The 13,583-nt window shown below is 39.0% G+C and overlaps 1 protein-coding gene across 1 annotated transcript in view; it reads right to left on the reverse strand.

Annotated features, from left to right (window-relative positions):
• The window catches only part of FNDC3B (fibronectin type III domain containing 3B), a 316,638-nt gene that overhangs the window by 209,533 nt on the left and 93,522 nt on the right, over nt 1–13,583 (reverse strand). The window contains exon 3 of the mRNA XM_083363582.1: nt 1,846–1,921. Coding sequence (XP_083219708.1) covers nt 1,846–1,921 — 76 coding nt within the window. The remainder of the gene's footprint in view (nt 1–1,845; nt 1,922–13,583) is intronic.

Below are 13,583 nucleotides of genomic sequence, written 5' to 3' on the forward strand. Positions count from 1 at the left end.
TCACGCATTGCCTTAAACCAAAGCTTATGGAACTAAGTCCAATTCGAGTGGGTTCACGTATCTTGCTACATCACAAATTGAGGGTAAACATCTTCTGAACAAAGGGCCATCTTGCTTCCAATGTGGGTCGGACTACTTTAAATTCACCTCCCTTGTTTTATAATAATTTATGAAGTGGGATTTTGTGTGTGTCTGTGGATCATGAGATTTTGTTGATCATGGGAAAGAGGGAGGGAGGAAGGGCACACAGCCGGTCTCAGCTTTTTCTTTCATTCAGTTGAAGGCACATTTTTTTTTAAATAGAGGCCAGGTAGTCATCTATCAGGGATTGAGTCAGAACTGAAGAAGCTTCTTGGATGAGAAGTGAGCCATCTTCAAGGAAAAACAAAGGAAGTCTATTGCCTCTTGAAAAAGAACCTTTGGGTCATTTATCAGGGATAGTGTAGTTATTTCTAAAATGTGTAGGGAGTTGGACTCGATAACCTGTTAGATTCCTTCCCAATATGATTATTCAACAACAGTGGCACAGGATTCCTTTTCAGTATGATAGCTCCTTTATACAACTGGATAAAAAATTCTGCAGCCCATCAGTAGACTAGGAACTAATGGCCCCTATCTACATTGCAGGACTTTTTCCTTATTTTGGAGGGGGATGCTTTTGGTGGGTTTGAAGGAATGAAATGAGAATAAAGTATCAATTTCAAGGAAGGAAGGAAGGAAGGAAGGAAGGAAGGAAGGAAGGAGGAAAATCAGCCTAGTATTTTGAAGGATGGAGGGATTCATTTTTTAAAAAGATATTTACAGTTTATGGTGTTTTTTTAATGAGCAACAAAAAGAGAAAAAAACCCACAAGGATGATGATGGAGAAACACACATAAAAATGAAGGACGGAGGGATTCATGACTTCACTGGCAAATTAAACAGAAGGTGTTATCCTTTAAATCCTCCAAAACCACAAGGTCTGAAAATGTTCCAACTGGGGCCAAACCTTTGTACCCTGGCTGTAAACCATGGTCTGCTACTAAGTCTAAATCAAAATGCTTCATTATAGGATGCCATGCTTAAACGGAGACAAGGGATTACTCTTCCCAAATTTATTAATATGTGTGATGCATTGTATTGACTTTTACTCTGAGTCAATATAACCCCAAACTTTATTCAGACTGTTCTTTCTTAAAAAACAATGATCCACCCTCCCACACCCCTTGTTGTGACCTTTGTATCATTATCACAATCTGATAAGAGAATCAAAGAGTTCAAAGAATTTCTGAAACAAAATTTAGAATCAGGCCCATGCATCAGGCTCTGTTTAAACAAGGGCAGTATACACAACAGAAAATTCAAGGTGATAGTAGCAAACAAAACTAAGAGAAAGTAAAAATGCTTCCAAACTCAAAAGTTAACCCCCTACATGATGTGTCGAAATCAGAAGTAGGCTATCCCCACAGATTTCTTTCTAGCCTCTGCCTGTAAAAATTCTGATTTCTATTAAAAAATGAACTCCTGTTATAGCGTAAATCTGTATCACTAAAGATCTTCTTGCCAAATGTCTTCCATTGCCCTAGGTATAACAATTTGTTGAATAGATGTCGGAAAATGATTTAAGCTATTGGGTTCAAAAGGAAAGGGTAAGGGTCAAAAAAATCTGTACCTGTATGAGCTGCAGATTATCCAGATGGTTTTTCAGCCCCTTGCTGAAAACCTTTAACATTTTGTATATTTGAGCTTTATGAACTTTCTTTAATTGAAGAGTCAATGTCATCAGGAATTCATTAACCATATCACAGATGAATAATCAAGAAAATAAAGCATGAAATGAAAATTTTGTCCTATAAAATTCCTTACCTTGAATGCACTGAAGAGTTCCATCTTCACCCCTTATGGTAAAAGTTTCACCTGGATTAACTTGAACAAAAATGACCTGCCCAGAAAAGAAGAGAGAGAGACTAACATGAAAATCTTCAAATCATTTCAGTTTAGCGGCACAGTTTACAGTACGGCACAGAAAAAATTTTTCAGAAAAACCCCCCAGGATAAATGGAATCCCAAACTATAATTACACAAGTCATAATTCTTTAAATTAAGCTCTGTTTAAACCTATAATAGAAAAGCAAACATACAGTATTCTTTAAAAGGAGCCCAAATTTTCATTTGACATCTACCAAGGTCTACCTATAAAAGAGGCTCAAAGGGCAAACTCACTGAAGAATATCCCCTTAAAGCAAAATATATTTTAATAAATCAAATTACAAACCTGCTTGTCCAAGCCCAAATTGCTCATGATCTAATTGCTCATAAAAATGTAAACAAATCCCAGCAAGAAGCCAGGAAAACAATGGTGCTGGTTAAATAATCATCATCATCAACAAACAAAAAAAGTGCTGATCTGGCTATATACAACTGTGACCATATAACCAAATAATTTCTGAAACCAGTTTCATTACAGAATTAAACTAAAAGATCACTATTTCTTTGGCCATTTTAGTTTGTACTAAACTAGTTTGAACTATTTATTTGTAGTTCTTCATTTTATTGTCAGTGTCATTGTTTCATAGTATATCACAGCATTCAGTTGCCTAAGAAACTCGACTTGCTTATGCACCAGCTCCAGTGAGTGAAGACACACAAATGTTTTTAAAAAAATAAAAATAAAATTTATTCCAGATGAGTTGCCTTAAAAGTAGAAACTGTATATTTCCCTCTTCAAAGTCACGTTCCTACAAACCATTATAGAGAGACAAGATTCACTGAACATAGTGGGACTTACTGCAGACTGGAACAGAGCAGCAATCTTATCATCCCACAAAATAAATTAATCATCCTCACAGGGGTGCATTCCAACTGAAGGGGTCTTTGTAAGCTATCAACTTATTAGAACAAAAAGAGGAAGGAGACTGAAAAAAAGTACATCATGCCAGAGAAAAGACAAAACATTATGAATTATTTAGGAAAGGCATTAAAAAGAAGACAAGGATAAATACCACTCTATCATCCTACAATTTACCCACATCTGGGGTGCTCATTAGGGGAATGGAGGCTAAAACATATAAAGAACCGTTGTTGGAAATCGGTATGTCTAGTTTAATGACTAGGGATGATATGATAGCAGTGTTCCAATATCTGAGGGGCTGCCACAATGAAGACGAGGTCAACTTATTCTCCAAAGCACCTGAAGGCAGGACAGGAAGCAAGGGATGGAAACTGATCGAGGAGAGAAGCAACCTAGAACTAAGGAGAAATTTTCTGACAGTTAGAACAATTAATCTGTGGAATGACTTGCCTCTAGAAGTTGGAAGTTTTTAAGAAAAGACTGGACAGCCATTTGTCTGAAATGGTATAGGGTTTCCTGCCTGAGCAGAGAGTTGGATTAGATGACTTCCAAGATCCCTTCCAACTTTGTTATTCTGTTTTATTATTATATCAGCAAGATGGAGAGTAAGAGAAAAGATCAAGTAGTTTTCTCCCCTACGGTGAAAAATATTTAATACTTGGGATTTTCTTGTTTAAGGGGAAAATAATGGAGTAGAGTAGAACATCATTTGGAACTGCCCACTGTCCCTCTCGTCCAAGAAGCCTAGAATGAAGAGTAAATCATTTTTTTCTCCTCTATTTAATTCTCACAAAGGCTCTGTTAAGACAATGATTGACCCAATTTTTTTTTAAAAAAAGTAGAAATTTCAATCTGGATTTTCTTAACCCAACTTTCTGACTATAATGCCACATAGCAAAGTAAAAAGCACCTTGAGATACACATTGCTTCAATCAATGCGACTGGATCATAGTAGAGCCAAACTTCACACAAATAAGCATTCTGAAACAAGTCCACAGCCGATACCATTTATTGCCATGGGCATTCTAAGGGTTGAAGCTCAAATACTTTGGCCACCTAATGAGAAAAGAGGACTCATTGGAAAAGGGCCTGAAGTTGGGAAAGATTGAAGGCAAAATGAGAAGGGGGCAGTAGAGGATGAGATGGTTAGACAGTGTCATCAAAGTAATGAATATGAATATGAATATTTCCAAAAGCCATTTCTTAACTTCTGGAACAATATCACTTTTTCAAATTCTTTTGGCCATACCTAATGCAGGATACAAGTTTTTCTTCTGGATACTCTTAGCCATGATAGCCACATACAATGTCTAGTAGTCCTTACTGGTTGAGGCAAAAAGAGGATGAAAAAAATATGACCAAGTGACATCTACCAATAATGCTTGCAATGATGTCTGTGACTGGTGGCAGCATTTTGAAGCTGTCTAGCTCTTCAGAAGCTCTTTTATTTTAAATCCTTTAACATGAATTGTACACCTGCACGAATTGATACTCATAAGCACACTACCTCTGATTTTGGAGCTAGCATCTAGTCAATATGATTAGCAGTTACAGATTGTTTTACCTTCCATGAATTTATCTAATGCCTCCTTACAGCCATTATTACATCTTGTGATCACTAAACCATGCCTTGCATGAAAAAGGAATTCCCTTTGCCTGTTCTGAATCTGTCATCATGCCAATTTTTGGATGATTATCCAGATTCTAGCTGGATGGAATTTATTTTCTCACAATGAGATTAATGTTAGAAATCTCCATAGTCCTGCTCACCCTCCTTTCCTTTAATTTAAAAAGGCCTAAGTGCAGCCTTTTCACATATGTTGTTAGTCCCCAAATCAACACAGCTAGAAATATATAGCTAACATAAACATTAGTTTTACTCCTACCTCCCTTGTGTCCAATTTTAGACAATAACTTCAGGAAAAGAACTCGCCTTTTTTCTTGTTGGGAAGTAAAGTACAATGGATATTGACAATAAGACATATAATGAAAAGTTACAGGAAAAGCAAAAGTAATTCAAGAAACATAAGGGATGATTGCTGGCAGATGATATTAGGTGGAAGAGTCTGGGGACTTAACATATACCAGCATCATGCTTCAGTTCCTGATAAATAAGTTGGGCAAGAATCGGCTGTAGGAACATCTGCACCAACTCTTCAATGCTTCATCCCAGTTCACAGTGCCTGAAAAGCATCCTTTAGTTCAGACATGTCAAACACAAGGCCCGGGGGCCGGATCCGGCCCGTGAAGTGGTTTCATGTGGCCCGCAAAGCCATCCTGGAAACAGTGAGGGAACGGCCCCCACTGCCTTGGCCCTGGCCCAGAGACCCTCCTCCTGCCAGAGACCCTCAGATCTGTCCCACTCCTGCCCGGGCCCCCATAGGCACCCTTGATGCATAGGTTATACGCACTCTAGCCACACCCACCCAGTAGGCCATGCCCACCCTGGCCATACCCACCCGGCCCCTTGAGGGCAACCGCAATCCTGATGCGGCCCTCAATGAAATTAAGTTTGACACCCCTGATTTAGTTGATTTCAAGATGGAATTGGAAAGGAGGAAAGTACATATTAAAAACATAACTGTCTCTACTATACCCATAGGGGAAAAATAACATCAGTCATGTACATTGCTCCCTGATTCGGCAATGGTGGAAAAACATTTGGAGAAGTAAGCTGCTTTCACAATGGTCATTTTTTTTCCATCACACATAAAGTATTGTGGGTTTTTTAATTATTATTAAATTTCTATACCAACCAACTCAGCTGTGACCCTGGCAGTTTACAACAGCATAAAAAAAGCATATAGGTAAATGAATAAAAACACAAATTAAAAAAACTGAAAGGATCATATTCTAAAAATTACAGTGACCAAGCTAAGAATCATGCAGAATTATTTAGGTAGCTTTGAGAATGAAAGTGTGATACTCCCTGGCCTCTTGAAGGAACATAGGCTTAAGGTTAATTTTGTTAAACAAAAAAAAAATACTTTAATTAAAAAGAAGTTCAAAGTTTAGCCTAATCTGAACCACCAAGAAAGGAAACCACATAGAGTGAGCCACAGATGGTCTAACACAGGGGTAGGCAACCTTGGCTCTTTTATGACTCGTGGACTTCAACTCCCAGAATTCCTGAGCCAGCTTGCTCAGGAATTCTGGGAGTTGAAATCCACGAGTCATAAAAGAGCCAAGGTTGCCTACCCCTGTCTAACAGGTCAGGAGCAAGCTAGATTCTCAGCAGATGAAACTTGTAAAAGAATGGGACAGATAACGCACCTGGAAAGGCAATCATTTAATTTCTGGGTTTTTTTTTCCTTTTTAAATCAAACTCATGAAAAGGAAAAGCACTGCTCTTCTCCCAGAATTCTCAGAGCAAAATGTCAAATACTCACAATAAGTCCCAATTTTAGAGTCTAGCATTCCCCCTTCAAAGCATTGGCCAGTTAACATTAATCCATCAATAAAATAGGTACAGTAGAAAATTGAGATAAATACATGTATCGCATCTCTCTCTAGATCAGACATGTCAAACACAAGGCCCGGGGGCCAGATCCGGCCCGCAAAGTGGTTTCATGCGGCCCGCGAAGCCATCCTGGAAACAGTGAGGGAACGGCCCCCACTGCCTTGGCCCTGGCCCAGAGACCCTCCTTCTGCCAGAGACCCTCAGATCTGTCCCACTCCTGCCCAGGCCCCCATAGGCACCCTTGATGCCAACGATGTAGAGCTGGCCACGCCCACCCAGTAGGCCATATGCACTCTAGCCACGCCCACCCAGTAGGCCACGCCCACCCTGGCCATACCCACCCGGCCCCCTGAGGGCAACCGCAATGCTGATGCGTCCCTCAATGAAATTGAGTTTGACACCCCTGCTCTAGATCCTTAAAAAACATTTGCCTGTTTTCTGATTTTACCTGAGAAATGGAACAAGGGACAGAGACTTCTTAAAAGTGCCCATCTGGAAAGGAGATCTTAGAAACACTTACTCTACTTTATTGCATGCCCAACAGTTTGACACTATTCCCAGCAACATTTTTAAAAAAATCTATGTATGTGTGAAGGGAACATTTCCCTTCACTCATAGATTTTACAATTGTATTACAGGTGGTCTTCTACTTACAGCCAATTGCTTAGCGACCATTTGAAGATATGAAGGACCTCCCCAGGGTATTTATGACTTGGATTTGAAGTTCTGACGGCTTCCCTCCATGGTTGTGTGATCACATTTTGAGTGCTCAGCAACTGCCCCCATTACAGTCATGTGTAATGTCCATGGTCACATGACCACAATTTACATATTTTGCCAGAAAATGTCAGCTTTCAGCAAAAACGTCTGGTTTCCAGGAAGAAAAAAACACACACATTGGAAACAATGGTTTCACATAATGACCTCTGCAAAAAGGTCATAAAATCAGGCATGATCATTTGGTGACTCCTTAATAATCGGCATGACTTACCACCATAATTCCAAGCTCAGTTATGGTCATAAATCAGCTCCATGACTCAAGGTAGACCCGAACTGGTAATTCCTTCAATGCCTTAACCCCTATACTGCTTTGAGGAAATATTTTAATATGTTCGCCCCTCAATTCTAATACATGGGGTACTGCAATCTCCTCCAACATACATCATCATCACGATATTCTAATAAGGGGGGAGCTTTTTTTATTGTACATCACTTACATTCTTAGTTGACTGAACTAAACAGATAATTTATTTCTCCTGACTTCCTTCCCTTTAAAAATTTTGAAACACATTTGGGATATGCAAGCTGTTCCAATAGATGTTTTACTATCTTTTAATCCCAGTGACCTTTACCAAATTGTCAAAGCAAAGAACCCTTTTCAGGACTAGAAACAAAAAGTTTAGAAAGTTAAAAGAAAAATGTTAGAGATTATATTGGCTCTGAAATCACTATAATTCTGCTATAGCTTGCTATTGGGGCTAAATTATAAGTTTTAGGAAGAAAAAAACGCCAACGTGGATTGCTGTGTTAGATCTGCAGCAAGGATTTGACAGGTTACTCATTAGAAGGCGCAGGGACAGCAAAGAGATCACAATTTGAATTCCAGGAAAGAGAAAAATACACTGATAAAAGGCAATCTATCTGCAATCTTAGTTCAATCAGCAGTTAGAGACATCTGTCTCGCAGCCTGGAAAGGCCTATGAATTATTCACAAGGACCACTGTTTCCTTCAAATAAAGACAGAGCATTCAAAACAAACTGCTAGAACCGAAAGATCAAGCTGAGCTTTGCTCTTTAAAGGCACATGTTCTTTAAGTTACGTGGCATTTCAATAACATTCAAACTATTGGACTTTCAGAAATTAAGCCCTGAAGTCTGCTTTCTAGAAATCAAAATTGACTCCACGCTGCCACCACTCCTTTGGCACAAGGCCACCTTTAATGTACAAATTCCACAAAGACTTCATTCCTTAAAGATGAGATGTATTATTCTTCCAGTGTTCGGGAACAGAACCAACATATGTGTTTCCTATCAAATTTTCTTGAAATGTTTTAGTATTTTAGCACTCTAAAAATGAGGAAAAATAGAGCAATATGTTTCTCTGTATTTTAGATTGAATAGATTGAAATTTAAGGATTGAATCAATCTGGTATTGATATTATACGGATCTTTTTTCTTTTAGTTGCCTTTCTCTCCATATGCTTACTTTATTTAATCAATATTTGCTTTAATTTTTCAATAAATATTAAATATATGTAAACTGTACCAAAGCTTACATCTGTCTAGTGCAGAGGTTCCCAACCAGGGGGTGCGAGATGATGTTCCACGGGGTGCGAAAACTTGGGTTTTCAAAATTATAGTGTATATGCATAATTCGTTGCCATTATTTCAAACTTTTGTAAGGGGTGCGAGAATATATCAGAAGCGTTCTAGGGGTGCAGGGTATAGAAAAGGTTGGGAACCACTGGTCTAGTGGTATCACATGATCTTGAAACTTTGGCTTACTACTAACTTACTTATATAGGAAATGCACTTTGCCTGAGATTAAAAGTGCTCCTGGAAGAGGTTAGTTACTCCTGGCACCAGTGGTGGAAAAGAAGGATTTTTTGCCTTTTCAAAGTGTTTACATCTTCCATGATTCAGGCCTGCTGAGTTACTATAGCAACCAGACAATAATCTAGTGTCACCTCAAAACACTGGACCAGCTTCAGCATCTTAATGCTCAATTTCCTCTGACAAAAGATGCAAAAAAAATTATCATCCTTCCAAAGTGCTGCAGCGATAGCCAGGTTTCATCAAAAAAATAGCTTCTTTGTTTCACTGGGACGTAAAAAACATACTGGTAAATTCAGCAATACCTCTCTCTTACGATTACTAAAATCTATTCATGTATGCATTTTTGTAGAAGCTTATAAACATAACTTTACATTTCCAAGCTGTATTGGAATTGTGTCTGCCATCATGTTGTCCATGTTGGGTAAGAATTCTGGGAGTCGTAGTCTTGGCAAACCTGAGGACCTCACAACGAGAAACAATGCTTCAAATTTGATTTCAAATGAAAGGAGTATTGCCCACATTTGTATAAAACAGCCATGGTGATACAGTGGTTAGAATGCAGTATTGTAAGCTAATTCTGCCGACTGACAAGAGTTTGATCCTTACTGACTCAGCCTTCTACCTTTCCAAGGTTGGTAAAATGAGCACCCAGATTTGGGGGGGGGGGCAATATGCTGACTCTGTAAACCACTTAGAGAGGGCTGTAAAGCATTATGAAGTGATATACAAGTCTAAGTGCTATTGCTAATATACTGAAGAATCATGGCTTACTCTTCATACACTTTTGGTAACAATGATAACCACAAAATATAAAATCCTGCAAATAACAGTAGAAAACAATACATGCTTGGATGTAATCTCAACCATCGTAACACCACTTGAACACTATTAAGCATTGACAAAATCATCATCTGTCAATTGCAGAAAGCAGCTTTATTTGGAACACTTTACATCCTGTGATGATACCGTTAATATTATTAAATAACATATGCCTATACCAGGTCCTTGGAAGGCTTGATAGGTGGGCAAAAATGCCCAATCCAGTTTAAATATCTGGCTGACTGTGCAACTAACCATAAAAATTATAATAAAGGTATGTTTCGTGAACCTGAACACACTTCATATTCATTCTTTCAAGGCTTCCCCTCCATAGAGAATGGTTTACCAGACACAAGGAAAACATAGAACAGAAGGCTAAGAGGAATCATCATAGCCTAGTCTTCTGACCCACCAAGGTGTATCATGAGGAAGAGAAGGTAGGTTTATTCTTCTTAATATCTGATGGTAAGACAAGAACAATGAGTGGAAGCATTACACTCTAAGAGTTCCAAACTTGATCTCAGGAGGAATTTCCTGACTGTGAGTGCTTACTAATCAATGCCTCTTGAAGATGTGGTTGCTCCATCACTGGAGGTTGTCAAGAAAAGACTGAACAGCCATTTGTTCAGAATGGAATGAAGATTCCAACAATGGACAGGACGTTAGACTAAAAGACATCCAGATTCCTTTCGACCCTGTTATTCTATATCTACAACAAGCAGGTTGGGAAGGAGTCGAAATTCGTAGGATTATGGTCAAAAATTGTACATACACAATTCTGGCTAAGGAATCTGATCTAAGTAAGGAGCAGTACAGAAACTGGATGAGTCAGAATCTAATTCCACCTTTAATGCTGGTTCTGATGGTGTTGTCAAATGAACAAAACCCTCAGTCACAGAAACATCAGGATCTAACTAACATAGCTTCCAAATCAAGACTTATGAAGATTAATCAAGCAAAGTCTAAATCTTGAATGCATTCTTATTCACCCTTCAATTCTATGGAATCTATTGCCTTATCCTATTATTGTATTTCCTGCTTTTCTTCTATATTCCACAGCAAAAGGATGCATCCATCCTCAGCCATTAAAACTACTTTTCTCTAATAATGGATCTGCGGAAGTCATGCTGTCCCCAACTGAACGTAAATTGCATCTTCAAGACTAATGGTCCTTTACAGACCTGTCTCCATAAATGTATCCGATTTTGAAATCATCCAAGTTAGTAACTGAATCTTACAGTGTGTTCTGTATCTTTTGTTTGCTCTAAATTTCCTTTCAATAGCTTCATTGGATGATTCTTATATGTAAGTTTCAAAAGAGAAAATGAAACTTCTCCATTTTTTCCACATTACTTAGGATATAAAGTAGGTGGATTTCCTTGGTAGAGGTAAGTTGAAAAGCACATGTGATGCATGACAAGTTCAGCCTGTATCACAGGAACTGATAAGCAAAACTAAATGGTGACATATAAAAACAAAGGCATATGAATGGAGGAACATCTGGGAGAAAAAAACTATGAGACTTCATTATGAGAACCTCACGTATAAGCCTTGTTCATTGCACAGAGAGGAAAAATTTAAAAAATTATCCTCCTATCAGCAAGCCATTATTTTCCCTCTTGTCTCAATTAAGTCATTTTTTGGCAGCATGGAACAAAAATCTGGTATGAGCTGATTTCATGCAAGTTGGACATTTATGCATACATGAAAGTTGCAAGCAAGTCTTATATGGCTTGCCACAGCATGCTTCTCAAGTCTGTTTTCAGAATATAATCACATGCTTGATGCTCTTAAAAGGGGGAAAAACTATTTTTGTGCAGGCTTCTCTTTGCCTGTTCCCACTTTTGGGTTGTTTCCACCAAGACCTGTTTCTTTAAGAGATGAATCTGCAGATAATTTCTATCTTTAGATTTCCTTCTCAGGAACTTTCTAAAAATTCAGATTGTGCAAATTCTGCCAGTCTGCCGGAAAACACCACTTTTCTCAAAAAGCAAAAGTCATCATTTCTAAGCAGAAATATGATGCTAAGAACATAATTTTGCTCCAAAAGTATAATCAGGCAACCCACAATCCTGATTATGGAATTTTTCCTGCTGCTTTCCTCAAAGGAAAGGATAAAACACAACTACAACAATAAAGATTCTTCATAAAAGACCTGCCATGCTTAACCAGCCTATGAAAGTATGTATATGGAGATTCTCAATCATCCAGTCATGGTTGTCCCAAAGCTGCTTTTCCAAAAGGCAACTGGACTTTGTTGTATTTTTTTCCTTGAAAACATTTCACTTCTCATCCAAGAAGCTTCTTCAGTTCTAACTGACTGGTGGGGAATGGAAGGATATATATTCTTTGCAGTCATCTGGTCATTACCCCCCGTAGATAGGGCTCGCAACTTGGGTGTCCTCCTAGATTCACAGCTCTCCTTGGAAGATCATATAGGAGCTGTGACTAGGGGGGCCTTCGCCCAGGATCGCCTGGTGCGTCAGTTGTGGCCCTATTTAGACCGGGATGCCTTGCGCACAGTCACTCATGCACTCGTGACCTCCCGTTTGGACTACTGCAATGCTCTCTACATGGGGCTGCCCTTGAGGACTACTCGGAGGCTTCAGCTGGTGCAGAATGCAGCCGCGCGAGTGGTAGTGGGGGCTTCCCGATACTCCCATGTAACACCTCTACTCCGTGAGCTGCATTGGCTTCCAGTTGCCCTCCAGGTAAGTTTCAAGGTGCTGGTTATGACCTATAAAGGCCTAAATGGCATGGGTCCGGGTTACTTACGGGAGCACCTGCTGCCAGCATCAACTTCCCTTCGTCCAGTGCGCTCCCACAGAGAGGGCTTCCTTAGGGTGCCGTTGGTCAAAGAGTGTCGACTGGTGGCCCCCAGGGGGAGGGCGTTCTCTGTGAGCGCGCCAGACTTTTGGAACCGTTTACCCGTGGAGCTCCGGATGGCTCCCGACCTTCGCTCCTTCCGATGTGACCTAAAAACATATTTATTTGAACAAGCCGGCCTGGTCTGATGGGTTTAGGGGTATTTTAATGCTATTTTATTAATTTATTGAATTGGGCTATAGTATTTAATATTTTTTAATTTTATATATTGTATTTTATTGTATTGCCCTGTACACCGCCCTGAGTCCTCCGGGAGAAGGGCAGTATAAAAATTAAATTAAATTAAAAATTAAAATTAAAATTAGCACTCTGAGGGTTGGTTGTTAGCTCTTCAAGCAGACTCTCAGCGAGCTTACAAGGCATTTTGAAAATAAATACCCCCATTTGAGGTTGCTTTGCTTTGCAGCGTTCTTGTTAATTTTTAATATTTTTTAAAAAATAAAGTTGGATATCAGGCTGTCTGCAAATACATCAGCAGCAACCGTGAATTAATGGGAGGTCTCAAGACCCAGTCACATCCTGACTCTACTGCCTTCTCAAGCAGTGAATTCACTGATTTTTTTCCTAGAGGTGTTGGCCATTGGAGTTTGTCAGAATCAAAGTTAATCTAGAGATCTGAACTAAGACGTATATAAGTGACATATAGGTATATTTCTTTCTTTTTCTGTTTTTTGAGGGTTAGAACCCCTGAATAATCAAGTGGAAGTGCTTCAAAATGGATGAAGACAAACTAATTAAGCAGATACACAAACTGGGGCTACATCAGGTTGAAAGTATATATAAGAAAACAGAGTATTAGGTATTTACTCCTACTTAAAGCTGAGTCCATACTTCTGTCCTTTGTTCCTGTCCATTCTTATCATGAACAGTTTGGAGACTAATGTATTTTATTTAAGGAGAATGGGCAACTAAGAACCATATCAAGGCATATTCACAGAGAGCTTCCCTACACATAGTGACTTTCAACAACTTTTAGAATGAATGAAAGAAACATAATTCTGAAAAAGATACTTTTGGCCCATAGTGTTTCTT

The sequence above is a fragment of the Vipera ursinii genome (genome assembly GCF_947247035.1).
Source record: "Vipera ursinii genome assembly, chromosome: 5".
Lineage (NCBI taxonomy): Eukaryota > Metazoa > Chordata > Lepidosauria > Squamata > Viperidae > Vipera > Vipera ursinii.